The sequence below is a fragment of the Camelus dromedarius genome, chromosome 12 (assembly GCF_036321535.1).
Source record: "Camelus dromedarius isolate mCamDro1 chromosome 12, mCamDro1.pat, whole genome shotgun sequence".
Taxonomy (NCBI): Eukaryota; Metazoa; Chordata; class Mammalia; order Artiodactyla; family Camelidae; genus Camelus; species Camelus dromedarius.
This window is the reverse complement of record NC_087447.1, coordinates 22,208,629-22,221,539: the sequence shown is the minus strand read 5'-3', so window position 1 is coordinate 22,221,539 and position 12,911 is coordinate 22,208,629. Positions and strand designations below refer to the sequence as shown.

General features: G+C 41.5%; 1 protein-coding gene across 1 annotated transcript; it reads left to right on the top strand.

Moving 5' to 3' along the window:
- The first annotated feature begins 5,945 nt into the window (after positions 1-5,945).
- Positions 5,946-9,077, top strand: RAG1 (recombination activating 1). The gene has a single exon (XM_011000597.3). The coding sequence runs from the start codon at positions 5,946-5,948 to the stop codon at positions 9,075-9,077; it is 3,132 nt and encodes a 1,043-aa protein (XP_010998899.1).
- Positions 9,078-12,911: the final 3,834 nt, after the last annotated feature.

Here is a 12,911-nt window from a genome sequence, read left to right as displayed (position 1 = left end):
GCAGGGTCTTCTCCCCAGTCTTTACTTTAGTGAGCAAGAAGCTGTGTCCCCCGGGGCTGTCTTATGGTTGGACAGGTCTGAGCACAAAATAGTGGGGATATAAGAGGATTATCTAAAGAGGGCAGCACAGCACAGAGAAGTCCTTGCACCTGCCTCTTTGACAGTTTTTGATGAAGATGAAATGACAGCAAAGCAACCTCTTACATATTAGCTGAGCACAGAGGTACTTCGGGGATAAATCTGGTCTTAGAGTTATGAAGGGGATCTGAAAGAGAGACAGTGCTAGTTATACTGAAGTTCACACTGAGTCATCTTCACATGATTACTGCCAATGGCTTTCAGTAATCTCCTTGTCCAGAATAGCGAAGTGGTTAAAGACATACGCTTTGGATCCCACTTCACTATTTAGTGGCCTGTGTCCATGAGCAAGTTTCTCCATTGCTCTAAACTTCTGTGGCTTCTCTTTAGAGAAAATAATATCGAATGCATAGGATGGGTTGTGACAAGTTAGTGGCATGTAAAGCACTTAGAAGCCTGGCCTATTGCTGTGGATAACTAGGGGCTAATGCTATCAACCCTAGGTTGTGGATGGGGCGATTGCAGCTCATAAAGTTTAGGTAATACCGCTAAGACCCGAGGCAAGATTTAAATCCAGGTCTGTTGACTTCAAAACTCTAGTAATGTAAATGTCGTGGTTTTGTAAGGAGCACAAACTTCCCTCTCTGAGAATTGATCAGGCAGGGGGATTCTGGGGTGGTTTGGAGACCATTTCAAAATAATTAAAAAAAAAATTATCATGTAGTTGACATTTGGTGAGTATCTACTAAGGACAGAGCGTGTCCCAAGTACTGTCCTATAATAATTCTCATTGCATAACCTCATTGACTCTTTGAGATATCCACTATTAGTGTTTCCATCTTACAGATGGGGAGACTGAGGCACAGAGCCAAAGAATCTTGGCAGAAGCCGGAGCTTCTATTGACAAGATCATTTCCAACCAACCAGTCCTCGGGAGTGAACTGGTAGCCTTGGCAGTGCTCCAGCACCCACCCGTGTGTGGTTCTGCACTCAGGTTCCCCCCAGCTCAGCTTCCTGAAGAGCCAGGTGCCAGCTGGAGCTGGGGGCTCCTGGCCTGTGATTGGCTGCCATCACCTGTGGTTAGCCCTCTGCGGTGGGGCAGGCTGGGAAGGACAGTGGAGGCTGATAAATAATGCAGCGGTCTGCCCTGAGGGATGGGAGAGCGCACTTTGCCTTCTCTTTGATATCAAGTAATATCAGCTGAATTGCAGACATCCCAACAGTTGGCCCAGGCAGCCTGCTGAGCAAGGTAACACATACTTTTCACGTCTTAAGTCACAATATTTATTACATTTTTATGTTTCTAATTAGAAGCACTGGGGCTTTTTGCCTTACGGGGAATGAGAGGAGGGAACTGACATACATTTGGTTTTTCTCGCTAATGTACAAAAAATAGGAAAGGAACCTGAAAGCAAGTTTAGGAAGACACTGTAGGTTCATAAAGGAGACGCAAAATATCCGAATTCCTGTAAATGAAGGCGGCAGGTAGAGGAAGGGTTTAAGGAGTGCCTCTTCAATGGGTTTGTAAAATGAATCAGCAGAAGGAAAGGTGTGAGACTCTTGGAAGAGATACTGTGCTGGTGCAGGCAAGAAAAATAATCAGGAGCGAACAAATTCCAGGATGGGAGGAAATGTATACTTGTCCAGGTATTTGCCAAGTATTGCCAGGAATTTCCTGAACTAGATTAGACTAGATAGGAGACCAATAATTCTCAAAGAGTGACTGTTGCGCGGCCAGTAGCAGGATTCATGCAATGTTTGTTAAAAATTATGATTTCTGGACTCCATCCCAGGTAAACTGAATCAGACTCTTTGGGACCTAATGATCTGCATTATTATTTTTTAAAAACAAAAGCTCCGTAGTGATTCTGGTACAATTTTGAGAATTGCTACTGTGGAGACCCTACACAGAGGTTATGTTCTTGAACAGGATCCTTGAACAGGGGGTATGACAGTGCACTTCTCTATCTGAAGTGCTTCAAGCAAGAAGTTGCCTGGAGGAAGGGCAAGAATCTTGAGGTCATTTTGTGGATGGCTGCAACTTCCCAAAAGGCTTTGATGCTGTCAACTCTTTGATGATGATATTTGGCAAATGGTAGACAGTAGTATTTGTGGAGTGAATGAATAAATGAATGAAACAGGTGTGCCAATAAGGATCATGCTTGGGCACACAGTAGTCACTTGAACATGTGTATGGACCAAGTTGAAGGTCTTAAGAGAGAGATTGTGGACCAAGTACCAGCACGTATGTGTGTGTGTAGGGTGGGGGGCTGGGTTGGGAGTGGGGGATGGAACTGCTGGGACTCAGCCTCCCGAAGTAACTAATGATGCATTTGCATGAATGACAGCTTCTGCCCCAGCCAAGCCACCCAGACTGGCTTGTCAAAATGAATCCATGCCCCGTGGATAGAAGGACTTCTGTAGCTGTGATGGCAGGTGATGGTGGTGCTAAGATGACAGAGCCTGATGGAAACAAGGCTGAGCTAGCTCTGCTTTTTAGGGTCTGAGGCTGGTCCCTTGCTGAGACCTCCTGTAAGACCAGAGGAGACCAAGCATTTGCAGGATTCCTGAGTGTCAAAAAAAAAAAAAAAAAAAAAGCACAAGATAACTCTTTCATAATCTTCAGTTCATGCTGTCTATAGGTCCGTATTTTAGTCCCCTTTCTACATGTACACCAGAAAAGAAAGATAAGCTAAGAACGGTGGTCAAATTTGAGGCTTAGCCAAATCTTAAACTTTTCTGGGGAAAATTTAGAAAGAAATATAGAAAAATGACTATGGGTACATAGAAATCTAGTCGTTACAACATTTTTCCCAAAAGTGAATAGATCACAAAAATTTAAAGAAATATATGTATTTGTTGGGAAGAATTCAAGTAATATAAAAGTGAATTAAATAAAAAATTAAAAAGACTTTCTTCCCAGCACCAATTCTATTTTCTAGAGAGTTAACATTATTAAGATTTTGGTGCAAGTTCTTCCAGATTTTCTGTACTTTTAGGTGTATACAAATATGAACAAATATGCATAAATAAGGTCTTTCTATACTTGATATTGTTGTTCTGTTCCCTGCTTTGTCATGTGGGCATCTTTCTGTATCTTGATACATAAATAAATTGCACCTATGCATTAATGCAAATACAAAGTTTAAATTTCTGCGCTGCTTTCCATTGTGTACATGGGCCACAGTTTATTTAAAAAATGTCCTATTGGTGATTACTTATGCTGTTTTCTATTTTTCAAAGTAACAATTTTTTAAACAGATTTAAATTATTTTTTCTTTCTTTCTTTCTGTCTCTCTTCATAGAAATATTACTGTGGGAATAACCTGTGGGAATGTTTCTATGGAATAACTTTGTAAAAGCAGATTTATTGCAACAAATATATATTTAAACTTTTAAAAGACATTGCTACATGGTCCACTAGAAATATTGTACCAATTTACATCTCTCCCAAGAACATATGAAGATACCTACATTTCCCCACAGCTTCATTAATGCTGATTAATATCAATATTTTTAACCTTTGCCAATTAGATAGATAAAAGATATCTTATTAGAACTGGTCATTAAAATTTCTATCTTCTAAAAGTAATATATGTTTATGTCACAGGAAGTAAAAATCATAGGTAAGGGTAAAAAATATAAAACATTTGTAGCTTTCACAGATCACCACTGTTAGCATCTTGGTGTGTGTTCTCTTAAAAACAAGAATATCACATTTCTTCTATTCCCTTCTTCCTTCTAGTTTAGGTAAAATTTTAGCAGTTGAGTAGAACAACAATCTAACAAATGAATTTGGATGTCAATGGCTAATAGCTGCTTGGCGATGGTACTCTTTCCAAGGGAGCATTTATACAAATGTATTTTGGCAGATTTTGACGTAACATTTCAGGCCAGTGGGAGTCAGGAGAGGAGTGGGTAGGGAGAGGAGACAATTCTAGGGAGCCTTCCAACAGGTCTTGTAGCTGACTTACTCATTGTCAAAGTTCAACTTGATTAGCACTAGAGATGGCCATGAAGTTTCTTAATAAGAAATCAAAGTATTACCTTGGAATTCCAGAGAACTAGTATGTTAGAAAAAGACTGGGAAGGGAAAGGCTGAAAAAATGAAAAAGACACTTAGGAATGAGTTCTAACCAATGGGGCCAGGAAGACATGGAAAGATCACAGCCCTGACCTCAGGACAGAATTTAGGAACATAACTGAACTGTAAGCAGCTTTGAGCTGTTGGTTGGGCTGAAGTTGAAAGACATTTGAGGTTAATGAGACCTTTGAAATGGTTTGGAACTGTTTAGTTCTCACCCAGTGCTGCCTATAGAACAGTGTAACAGGATTTCCTTTGCAACCAAGACTTGGAAGCTGGCTTTCAGTTCTTAAGAAAAACATGAATCTCTGGAGCATAATGCACGCAAGATAGAACAAAGCTTCCGTAGTTTAAAGGGACGACCTAACAGGAAACTTTGTTACCAGTAGTGAGGATAAAGCTTGTGGCTTCCTTTCTCTCTCCCCTAGTCCCCACCCCTGGGCCAAGTGTGTTCCTCAGAGAATTAGTCTCTATGACCACACGACTATGAAAATATCATCAGTTTGGTTAGTTAGTTAATTGAGGGGGGAAATTTGTTTGATATAATTGTCAGGTCAAGAGCATTAACCCAGACAAATTCGGGAAATAGAGATGATAGTTTGAAAATACAGTTGCTGTTTTTCCAGTTATAGATACTGGAGAATTTTGAGATAATTGGACTAATTGGGTCTAGAGACACTCAAGTGGCATTTTTAGGCTTTTTTTTTTTTTTTTCAACAGTGCTATTGATGTCTACACCACAACCCAGATTGCTAGGGTTTCCTGGAATATATACTTGCTAATGTTTTTCAGTAGAAGAAAAAATATTACTGCTACCTCTTCTTATTACAAACTATACAGCTAATGACCGTTGCTCACTAATGGCTTTCAGGATGGCCTGTGTGAATTTTATCTGAAACTACCTGAATTTTTCATCTTCGGGAATCTTCGTTTGTGCACGTTGTGGTTTGTTGCAGGTTTTAGAGCTCTGTGGCTTTTGTTCCTAATGTAGACACAGCCTTATAATTTACAGCAGCGTTCACTAATTAAAATTGTAAGCATAATTACTATCCATGATACTTATTATTAGTGTGCTTTCATAAAGCTCAAAATTCACTTCATCCTTTCAAGTAGTGAGTAATTAGTTTCTTTGAATTTGTAGCTTTGTCATCCCTTAACGTCCCATTTGGAAGAAATAAACAACCAACCTCCCAGGAGACAGCTTTAAAAAGCTGGAAATATATCATCTAGCTAGTGCAATGAAGCTGATAGAATGCAGAAAATATGACTTTTCTTTGTTTATAGTAGCCAGTTTTTTCCTTGCATTTATTCAGTGAATAACAATTGAGCACCTGATGTGTGCTAGGAACCTTGGGGAGACAGAGATAAATCACTCAAAGAATCTGTCCTCAAAGACCTTAGGGTTTTGGTAGGAAGGAAATAATATTGTATATACATAATACTGTACATCAACTATGCCTCAGTAAAAAATAATAAATTACAAAAAGAAATAGGATTGTACATATATATGTAAAACAAACCATGGTGGTGCATGTACTTAGATACATGGTATAAATGATCACCCCAGCACTGTCAGAACAAGAAATGACTCTGTTCTCTGCTATATGATCAGCACCTAACCTAGTATATTAAAATAGGAGGTTTAACAACTAGCTTGTTGGATGATTTAATAAATGAATAATCAAATGTATACATTTGTAGTCCTTCCAGGATGCATCAGTGGGATACTGAAATTTTTTCCTAATCTGACTTGTTTTTATTGTTCCCAGGTACCTCAGCCAGCATGGCTGTCTCTTTGCCCCCGACCCTGGGACTCAGTTCCGCCCCTGATGAAATCCAGCATCCACATATTAAATTTTCAGAGTGGAAATTTAAGCTATTCAGGGTGAGATCCTTTGAAAAGGCCCCTGAAAATGCTCAAAAGGAAAAGCAAGATTCCTCCGAGGGGAAACCCTCCCTCGAGCAATCTCCAGCAGTCCTGGGCAAGGCTGGTGGTCAGAAGCCAGCCCTGACTCAACCAGCATTAAAGCCTCACCCAAAGTTTTTGAAGAAACCCCCTGATGATGGGAAAGCGAGAGACAAAGCCATCCACCAAGCCAACCTGAGACACCTCTGCCGCATCTGTGGGAATTCTTTCAACAGCGATGGGCACAACAGGAGATACCCGGTCCACGGGCCTGTGGACGGGAAAACCCAAGTCCTTTTGCGAAAGAAAGAAAAGAGAGCCACTTCCTGGCCAGACCTCATCGCCAAGGTTTTCCGGATCGATGTGAAGGCAGATGTGGACTCGATCCACCCCACTGAGTTCTGTCATAATTGCTGGAGCTTCATGCACAGGAAGTTTAGCAGTGCCCCATGTGAGGTTTATTCCCCAAAGAGTGAAACCATGGAGTGGCATCCCCACACACCCTCCTGCGACATCTGCCACGCTGCCCGTCGGGGACTCAAGAGGAAGAGTCAGCAGCCAAACCTGCAACTTAGCAAAAAACTCAAAACTGTGATTGACCGAGCAAAACAAGCCCGTCGGCGCAAGAGGAGAGCTCAGGCAAGGATCAGCAGCAAGGAACTGATGAAGAAGATTGCCAGCTGCAGTAAGATACATCTTAGCACCAAGCTCCTGGCAGTGGACTTCCCGGCACACTTTGTGAAATCTATCTCCTGCCAGATTTGTGAGCACATTCTGGCTGACCCTGTGGAGACCAGCTGTAAGCATGTGTTTTGCAGGATCTGCATCCTGAGGTGCATCAAAGTCATGGGCAGCTACTGTCCCTCTTGCCAATATCCCTGCTTCCCTACCGACCTGGAGAGTCCGGTGAGGTCTTTTCTGAGCATCCTGAATTCCCTGACTGTGAAATGTCCAGCACAAGAGTGCAATGAGGAGGTCAGCTTGGAAAAATACAATCACCATGTCTCAAGCCATAAGGAATCAAAAGAGACTTTTGTGCATATCAATAAAGGAGGCCGGCCCCGCCAGCACCTCCTGTCCCTGACCCGGAGGGCTCAGAAGCACCGTCTGAGGGAGCTCAAGCTGCAAGTCAAGGCTTTTGCTGACAAAGAAGAAGGTGGGGATGTGAAGTCGGTGTGCCTGACCTTGTTCCTGCTGGCGCTGAGGGCGAGGAATGAGCACAGACAAGCAGACGAGCTGGAGGCCATCATGCAGGGACGGGGCTCTGGTCTACAGCCAGCTGTTTGCTTGGCCATCCGCGTCAACACCTTCCTCAGCTGCAGTCAGTACCACAAGATGTACAGGACTGTGAAAGCCATCACGGGGAGGCAGATTTTCCAGCCTTTGCACGCCCTTCGGAACGCTGAGAAGGTCCTCCTGCCGGGCTACCACCCCTTCGAGTGGCAGCCACCTCTGAAGAACGTGGCTTCCAGCACCGACGTGGGCATTATCGACGGGCTGTCCGGACTGTCCTCCTCTGTGGATGATTACCCGGTGGACACCATTGCCAAGCGCTTCCGCTATGATTCAGCTTTGGTGTCTGCTCTGATGGACATGGAAGAAGACATCCTGGAAGGCATGAGAGGCCAGGACCTTGATGACTACCTGAATGGCCCCTTCACCGTGGTGGTGAAGGAGTCTTGTGATGGGATGGGAGACGTGAGCGAGAAGCACGGGAGCGGGCCTGCAGTTCCGGAAAAGGCGGTTCGGTTTTCCTTCACGATCATGAAGATTACCATCGCGCATGGGTCACAGAACGTGAAGGTGTTCGAGGAAGCCAAGCCGAACTCTGAGCTGTGTTGCAAGCCGTTGTGCCTGATGCTGGCCGATGAGTCTGACCACGAGACCCTGACGGCCATCCTGAGCCCCCTCATCGCCGAGAGGGAGGCCATGAAGAGCAGCGAATTAATGCTGGAGATGGGAGGCATCCTCCGGACCTTCAAGTTCATCTTCAGGGGCACCGGATATGACGAGAAACTTGTCCGGGAAGTGGAAGGCCTCGAGGCTTCTGGCTCAGTCTACATTTGTACTCTGTGTGATGCTACCCGCCTGGAAGCCTCTCAGAATCTTGTCCTCCACTCCATAACCAGGAGCCACGCTGAGAACCTGGAGCGCTACGAGGTCTGGCGGTCCAACCCTTACCACGAGACGGTGGAAGAGCTGCGGGATCGGGTGAAGGGGGTCTCGGCCAAACCCTTCATCGAGACGGTCCCGTCCATCGACGCGCTCCACTGCGACATTGGCAACGCGGCTGAGTTCTACAAGATCTTCCAGCTAGAGATAGGGGAGGTGTATAAGAATCCCAGTGCCTCCAGGGAGGAGAGGAAAAGATGGCAGGCGACCCTGGACAAGCACCTCCGGAAGAAGATGAACCTGAAGCCCATCATGAGGATGAACGGCAACTTCGCCAGGAAGCTCATGACCAAAGAGACGGTTGAAGCAGTCTGTGAATTAGTTCCCTCCGAGGAGAGGCACGAAGCTCTGAGGGAACTGATGGACCTTTATTTGAAGATGAAACCCGTCTGGCGATCGTCATGCCCTGCTAAGGAGTGCCCAGAATCCCTCTGCCAGTACAGTTTCAATTCACAGCGTTTTGCTGAGCTCCTCTCCACCAAGTTCAAGTACAGATATGAGGGCAAGATCACCAATTATTTTCACAAGACCCTGGCCCACGTCCCTGAAATTATTGAGAGGGATGGCTCTATTGGGGCCTGGGCAAGCGAGGGAAATGAGTCTGGCAACAAACTGTTCAGGCGTTTCCGGAAGATGAATGCCAGGCAGTCCAAGTACTACGAAATGGAAGATGTCTTGAAGCATCATTGGTTGTACACCTCCAAATACCTGCAGAAGTTTATGAATGCTCATAATGCGTTAAAAAACTCGGGGTTCACCCTAAACTCACAAGGAAGCTTAGGGGACTTGTTAGACCTAGAGGACTCTCCAGAATCTCAAGATGTAATGGAATTTTAAGCAGGGCAAACGCTTATGAGTTGGTTTTGCAAATGAGTTTTCCTCTGGGTTGCACGGAGACCTGCTCTTGGCACCCTTCACTCCTGTTGTGGGGCTTCAGCACCCAAGAGGTGGCAGGTTGGGGAGGCCACATATGCTCAACCCATGTCAGCAATGGAGAACTGGTGAGCTGATTGCTTGAGTTGTTTAGGGAGTTTGGGAAAGCAACAGGAGAAATCAGTTATGTGGAAGCTCAATAGCTCAGAACAGGAGTAGCCACAGGGGACCAGAGATGAACAAAGATCTGTGTATGTGACGGAGTGACGTGAAAATCAAAGCCAAGGTTGTCAGAGAAGAACGGCCAGTGAAGCCAGGAAAGGAATTTGGCTTGTGGTTTCCATCTCTCCCCACTCAAGTTATTCTGGTTTATACTGAGATACAAGTGTTTTCTGTGTCATTTTTGTAGAATTCTTTGTTTTATAGATTTCATATATTTTTGTCTTATTCTACAACATTAAAAAAAAAGCTTTTCAGATTTCTCTAATAATAATACCTTACATTTGTGTGACACAATGATCTTTACAAAGTGTTCTTGATGCATTTTATTATTTGGTATGCTTATGCGGAAACATCCAGAATATTTTTGGAAAATCAGTTCTTTTCTGGATTTAAATGATGTGTCCACTGTAACCATCAGGGTTTAGGAGATCATTTGCTACCATGGGTTTTTCAATAATGAAGTTAGAGGAGTAAAACTGTTAGCTGCAGTTAGTTATTAAAATTTTTGACAATACGTGTTTACTTAGCTATCAGTAGCCAAGTATAATTTTTATTTTTACTTTTCAATTTTAATTAATTCAGATTCTCCAAATGCTTTTCCACACAATCCCAAAGCCATAGAGGCTTTTAAAATATGGATTTGTTCACTGTATAAAAACAGATTTAATGTCTTGCTGCAAATTTCTGCCAAGTTTTCTCCATTTGAAGCCTGGGTCAATTTTGCTAAATCCAGTTTTCATGGAGTCTTTCCCTCTGCAGTGTGCTATTTTTTTCTATTATGATCAGTTTACTTTCAGTGTATTCAGATTTTTGTAGCAGTAAATCTTTGTACTTTTCTCATCTGCTGAGTTTAGACAGAGCCTGCTCATGGTACAGTGGAAGAATTAACATTTGTGGAGGGTTTTCTTTTTTTTTCAATTTTAGAATATTTTCATGTGTATTTTGCCACATTTTCCTTCACAACAACTCTGTTGGGTAGACTTTATTATTATTCCCATTTGGTGGAGAATTAAATGATATGCCTAAAGTTACAAGGACGGTAATTAATCTGATCTGGAATTTGAACTCAGGCCTTTTTTCCAAATTCCATGTTGTTTTTAACGCAAAAATTAACCTTTTTTTTTGTTTTGTTTTATAAGACAGTAACATAATTTATTTAGAATCTACAACTCATGACTACAGTTCATAATCTTAAGATTATATTTCTTGGGGGCAGGGATGGGTGGGTTTTTAAGCCCTTGATGTGCTTTGAGCCTTTTCATAGAAGAAAGAACCCTAAAGTTCCCAAGAGCCCCCTAAATCTCTGGTGGCTTCAGTTTTTGGAAACCACTGTCTGTATCCTCAGGAATTTGAGAATTGCCAATTTCTGGCAATTTAGAGCAAGCATGGGATTTTATGTGCTAGTGAGTCATAATGATATGTTAGTGTTAATTAGTTTTTTTTTCTTTCTTTGATTTTATTGGCCCTAATTGCCACTCTTCATACCCAGTATATCAAAGAGCTTTGTAATTGAGTTGTCAAACATCCGTGCATCAGTGATACTATCCTAAATGGTACGCATTTGGTGCTTTTACAGGGATTGAACCCGGCATTTTCCATTTAAAAAAAAAAAACACAGCAGTGTTCCTTTGCTTTTTATATATAGAATATATAAATTACAAAGACATTTGTAATTTAGTTGTCAAAAAGATACGCATATTTTAATTTTTTTTTGAAAACATTTAAGTTTTGCATTTTGTAAACTAATGGGCTTCGAAGCCACCCCTTTCCTTCATCCAGTTTAATCCTTACAGCACGTGTCTGCACTAATAAACAGCTAAATCATGTAATCATCCCACTCCCTGAAGCATGGTGGCGCTGGTTTGTAGATTTCGCCGCCCTCCCCCCCCCCCCCCCATTTTCACTCTGTTATTTGATTGGTGGCAATGTAAGTACTTTCCAATATTAAATTCAGCGTTTCTAGCATTGCAGAAACTATTTTGAAGGCATGTGACTAACAGCATGACTTATAGCACAACCCTCCCAATAGTCCTTTAATCAGATCACATTTTGATAAACCCCAAGAACATCCGGCTGCAGGAATTTCAATATGTAGAAATGCTGCCTATGGTTGTTTTTGCCTTTATTGTTGAGATTGTAATATCCTAGACTCTAGTTTTATACTTGAGTTTTAGTTTTGGTAATGCCCATTGTAAATGTAGCCACATACTCTAGGGAAATTCACCACACTGAACGGACCTTTTTTTTTTTAAGTATAGACTGGGACTTCAGAAGTGCAATGCATTTTTCTCCCATGAAACCTGATTCAACAAGTTTTCCTGCCAACCCACTGGGGTGCACTGCAGGGACCAGTGATAATGGCTGATGAAAACTGATGAATAGTCGGTATGAGGTCAAAAAGCGCTTTGGGATTAATAAACATGTACCAAGAAGCAAGACCAGGAGGAAAAGATGTCTTTTCCTTCCAGGTAATTTGGAATTTAGTTTTGCCTCAATTTGTTTTCACAAAATATAGATGAAGATAAAGATTTTTGGGGGTTAAGCTTGTGGGTCTCTCATTACATCAAACAGAATTCAAATTACACACAGCTAGGAAGCAGGGTTTGTGAGCACCAGTGGTGGTCGGAGAATGAATCATCATTTAGATGCAAGTGTTTTTTGATGGCAGATATGTATGTGACTTCAGTTGTTGTATGAGAGGTGATCTATTCTTTCAATCTTAAGAGATTTTAAATAAGAGTAGATATTTTTGTCCTTATTTTTTCATGTAACTACAGTAATTTACATAAATATACCTCAATAATTTTTGGCAAAATTTTTCTTTTTGTGGAATTATATTTCACTTTACCTTCATACAAATCATTGTAAAATTTGTTTAATGACTTTTCAGAGTCATCTTCTTTTCATTTTTTTTGTTTGTTTGTTTGTTTTAGGAAAAGTTCAGGTACCAGGATGAAATAGATTTATTTGATACAGGGGACCTGTATTTCTGTGTCAAATGTTTTCAAATTAAAATATGTGTTTCAATGCTTATTTTTATATTTTATTATTTCTACTCACTAATATTATGGTTATTGTTAATAGCTTTATGTTTAAGTATTTGAAATAAAAGTTTAAAATTTGGAAATAGTGGGTATTGTGATTTGTATTCAAATGATAATATTGAAGGCAACATTTAAAAATGAAGTAACGTATTTTTCTTGAAGAAATACAAAATAAATTTGGTGATCTTATAATTAAAAACAATGGAGTAGTAATAATGAGTATAATTTACACTAATGTAAAAAGAGACAGTTTGATTCCTGACACGTATGGTAAATGTGGAATTTGAAAAGGTAGGATTTGAAAATGAGTAGTGTTTAAGCTCTTAAGAGCCTGATAAAAATATGAATCTGTTTCCCAGAAAATTCACACATTCATATGTACGCAAAGTTTTGGTCAGCGTGATTAACTTGTCCAGGGCCACACAGATGGTGGCAGAAGCGAGCTAGAGCCCAGCTAGAGCCCACTTTTGACCAGTGCTTTTCCTAATGACAACAACAACAACAGAAGCAGCAACAACAGTAATAATAACTA

What these genes read in the sequence shown, in the direction of transcription:
- RAG1 (XM_011000597.3), top strand. Translation starts at nt 5,946, where the DNA reads ATGGCTGTCTCTTTGCCCCCGACCCTGGGACTCAGTTCCGCCCCTGAT.